The 2,895-nt window shown below is 44.3% G+C and overlaps 1 protein-coding gene across 1 annotated transcript; it reads left to right on the top strand.

The window, feature by feature from the left end:
- Positions 1 to 883: 883 nt before the first annotated feature.
- On the top strand, positions 884 to 1,527 carry LOC127102052 (uncharacterized). Its single transcript, XM_051039469.1, has 2 exons — positions 884 to 1,354; positions 1,465 to 1,527. Exons 1-2 carry the CDS (start codon positions 884 to 886, stop codon positions 1,525 to 1,527), a joined length of 534 nt encoding a protein of 177 aa, XP_050895426.1.
- Positions 1,528 to 2,895: the final 1,368 nt, after the last annotated feature.

Here is a 2,895-nt window from a genome sequence, read left to right as displayed (position 1 = left end):
CGTCAGTCAACGTGGCATCGAAGTAGATCCCGAGAAAGTAAAAGCCATACAAGCTATGCCTGCACCCAAAACCGAGAAGGAAGTCCGAGGATTCCTAGGTAGATTGAACTACATTGCTAGGTTCATATCTCACCTCACTGCCACCTGTGATCCAATCTTCAAACTTCTTCGAAAGGATCAAGCCATCATTTGGAACGATGACTGCCAAGGCGCATTTGAGAAAATAAAGGAATATTTGCAAGAGCCTCCTGTGTTGATGCCTTCTGTACCTGGTAGACCATTAATCATGTATCTCACCGTTCTTGAAGGATCAATGGGTTGTGTTCTCGGCCAACATGACGAGACTGGTAGGAAAGAGCATGCAATATACTATATGAGCAAGAAGTTCACTGATTGCGAGAGTAGATATTCGATGCTTGAAAAGACTTGTTGCGCACTAGCATGGGCTGCCAAACGTTTAAGACAATACATGCTCACTCATACGACATTGTTGATCTCTAAGATGGATCATGTCAAATACATCTTTGAGAAGCCGACTCTAACTGGTAGAGTAGCCCGATGGCAAATGGCTCTGACCGAGTACGATATCCAACATGTCACTCGAAAGGCCATCAAAGGGAGTGTATTGTCTGATTATCTTGCACAACAACCCTTGGAGGACTATCAGTCTATGCGTTTCGAATTCCCCGACGAGGATATCATGTTGATTAGGGATTGCAACATCCCCGGTCCCGATGAAGGACCCGAGCCTGGATCTCGATGGACCATGGTTTTTGATGAAGCTTCTAACGCTCATGGCAATGGCATTGGGGCAGTAATCACTTCTCCAACTAATTTCCACCTCCCCTTCACCGCCCGATTATGTTTTGAATGTACAAACAATATGGCCGAATACGAGGCTTGTATCTTTGGTACTGAAGCTGCTATCGATCTTAGAATCAAAATCCTGGAAGTCTATGGGGACTCAGCCTTGGTAATCAGCCAAGTAAAAGGAGATTGGGATACTAGAGACCATAAGCTCGTTCCTTACAAAGAGCATGTCTTGAAACTAGTCCCCTACTTCGATGAAATTACATTCCACCACATCCCTCGAGAAGAGAATCAGCTAGCTGACGCTTTGGCGACTTTGGCATCCATGTTTAAAGTTAAATGGAAGAACGAAGCGTCGTCCTTTCACCTGAACTACTTCGACGAACCTGCTTACTGTCTGGCAACAGAAGACGAAGTTGACAGTCATCCTTGGTTCCATGACATCATGAATTTCTTAGAGAATCAAGAGTATCATGCGGACGCGTCTATCACCGACAAGAAGTATCTTCGAAAACTGTCATCCAAATTTTTCTTAAGTGGAGGGGTATTATACAAGAGAAATTATGATTTTGTTTTGCTTAGATGTGTGAACAAGCAAGAAGCAAACCAGATTATAATGGAAATTCATGAAGGATCCTTTGGGACGCATGCCAGTGGGAGCACTATGGTGAAGAAAATCTTAAGGGTCGGATATTACTGGATGACTATGGAGATTGACTGTCATCGCCACGTCCAAACCTGCCACAAGTGCCAGATCTATGCTGATAAGATCCATGTGTCGCCAACGCCTCTCAACGTCCTAACATCACCTTGGCCTTTCGCCATGTGGGGAATTGACGTGATCAGACGCATAGAGCCAACTGCCTCGAACGGACACCGCTTCATCCTTGTAGCCATTGACTATTTCACAAAGTGGGTAGAAGCAGCCTCGTACGCCAACGTTACCAGACAAATGGTGGCCTAATTCCTCAGGAAAGAAATCATCTGTCGTTATGGGGTCCTCAACAAGATCATTACTGATAATGGATCTAACCTCAATAATAAAATGATGAAAGAGCTATGCCAAAGTTTTAAGATCGACCACCACAACTCATCGCCTTATAGGCCTAAGATGAATGGCGCTGTTGAGGCAGCTAACAAAAATATCAAGAAGATCTTGCAAAAGATGGTGGAAACCTACAAAGATTGGCACGAAATGCTCCCATTCGCATTACACGGCTATCGTACTTCCGTACGCACTTCCACTGGGGCAACTCCCTTCTCCCTTGTGTACGGCATGGATGCGGTCTTACCGGTCGAAATAGAGATTCCTTCCTTAAGGATTTTGACAGATGTTAAGCTTGATGAGTCTGAGTGGGTACAAGCTCGATTTGACCAACTAAACCTCATTGATGAGAAGCGCTTAGCAGCCATCTGCCATGGCCAACTTTATCAAAAGCGCATCAAGAGGGCACATGACAAAAAGGTTTTCCCCCGCAGCCTAAAGGCCGGAGACCTCGTATTGAAGAAGATTCTTCCAATCCATACTGACCCAAGGGGAAAATGGACGCCAAACTACGAAGGTCCGTATGTTGTAAGAAAGGTCTTCTCCGGAGGAGCCTTGATCCTTGCAACTATGGATGGTGAAGATCTTCCATCCCCGGTGAATGCGGATGCAGTCAAAAAATACTATGCTTAAAAAAATAAATATATAGCCCGATATGTTGAAAACCCGAAAGGGCAACTTATGCAAAAATGGGTATCCCGATAGACTGAAAACCCGAAAGGGCGGTCTAGGCAAAAATTAGGGATTTAATAAGAGCAAGAGGCTGCATCCCGTAAGGAATCCTTCTTCATTCCTTAGCAGGTCAATCATGTGGGTCCCAAGCAAGCCAATCCTATCACCCTCCTTCAAAAAAGCAAGATCAAAGGACGACCAAAGGCATAAAGACTATAGCAGAGTTAGAATTTGGTGGAAGCTCGAAATGTTTCATTGCCATTACAATTATCATTTTCCTTTCGCAATCACCTCTTTTAGGAATTGCTTTCCTTTGTACAAAATTCCCTACTTGTGGAATCACTTGTCAATAAAAATCAAGTTCCCTC

Source organism: Lathyrus oleraceus, chromosome 7 (genome assembly GCF_024323335.1).
Source record: "Lathyrus oleraceus cultivar Zhongwan6 chromosome 7, CAAS_Psat_ZW6_1.0, whole genome shotgun sequence".
Classification (NCBI taxonomy): Eukaryota; Viridiplantae; Streptophyta; class Magnoliopsida; order Fabales; family Fabaceae; genus Lathyrus; species Lathyrus oleraceus.
The sequence above is the reverse complement of the archived record's forward strand: the minus strand, read 5'-3'. Positions and strand labels throughout refer to the sequence as shown.

What these genes read in the sequence shown, in the direction of transcription:
- LOC127102052 (XM_051039469.1), top strand. Translation starts at nt 884, where the DNA reads ATGGCCGAATACGAGGCTTGTATCTTTGGTACTGAAGCTGCTATCGAT. An exon ending in AATTTTTCTTAAGTGGAGGG is followed by an intron (nt 1,355 to 1,464) that starts GTATTATACAAG and finishes GACGCATGCCAG; the next exon opens with TGGGAGCACTATGGTGAAGA.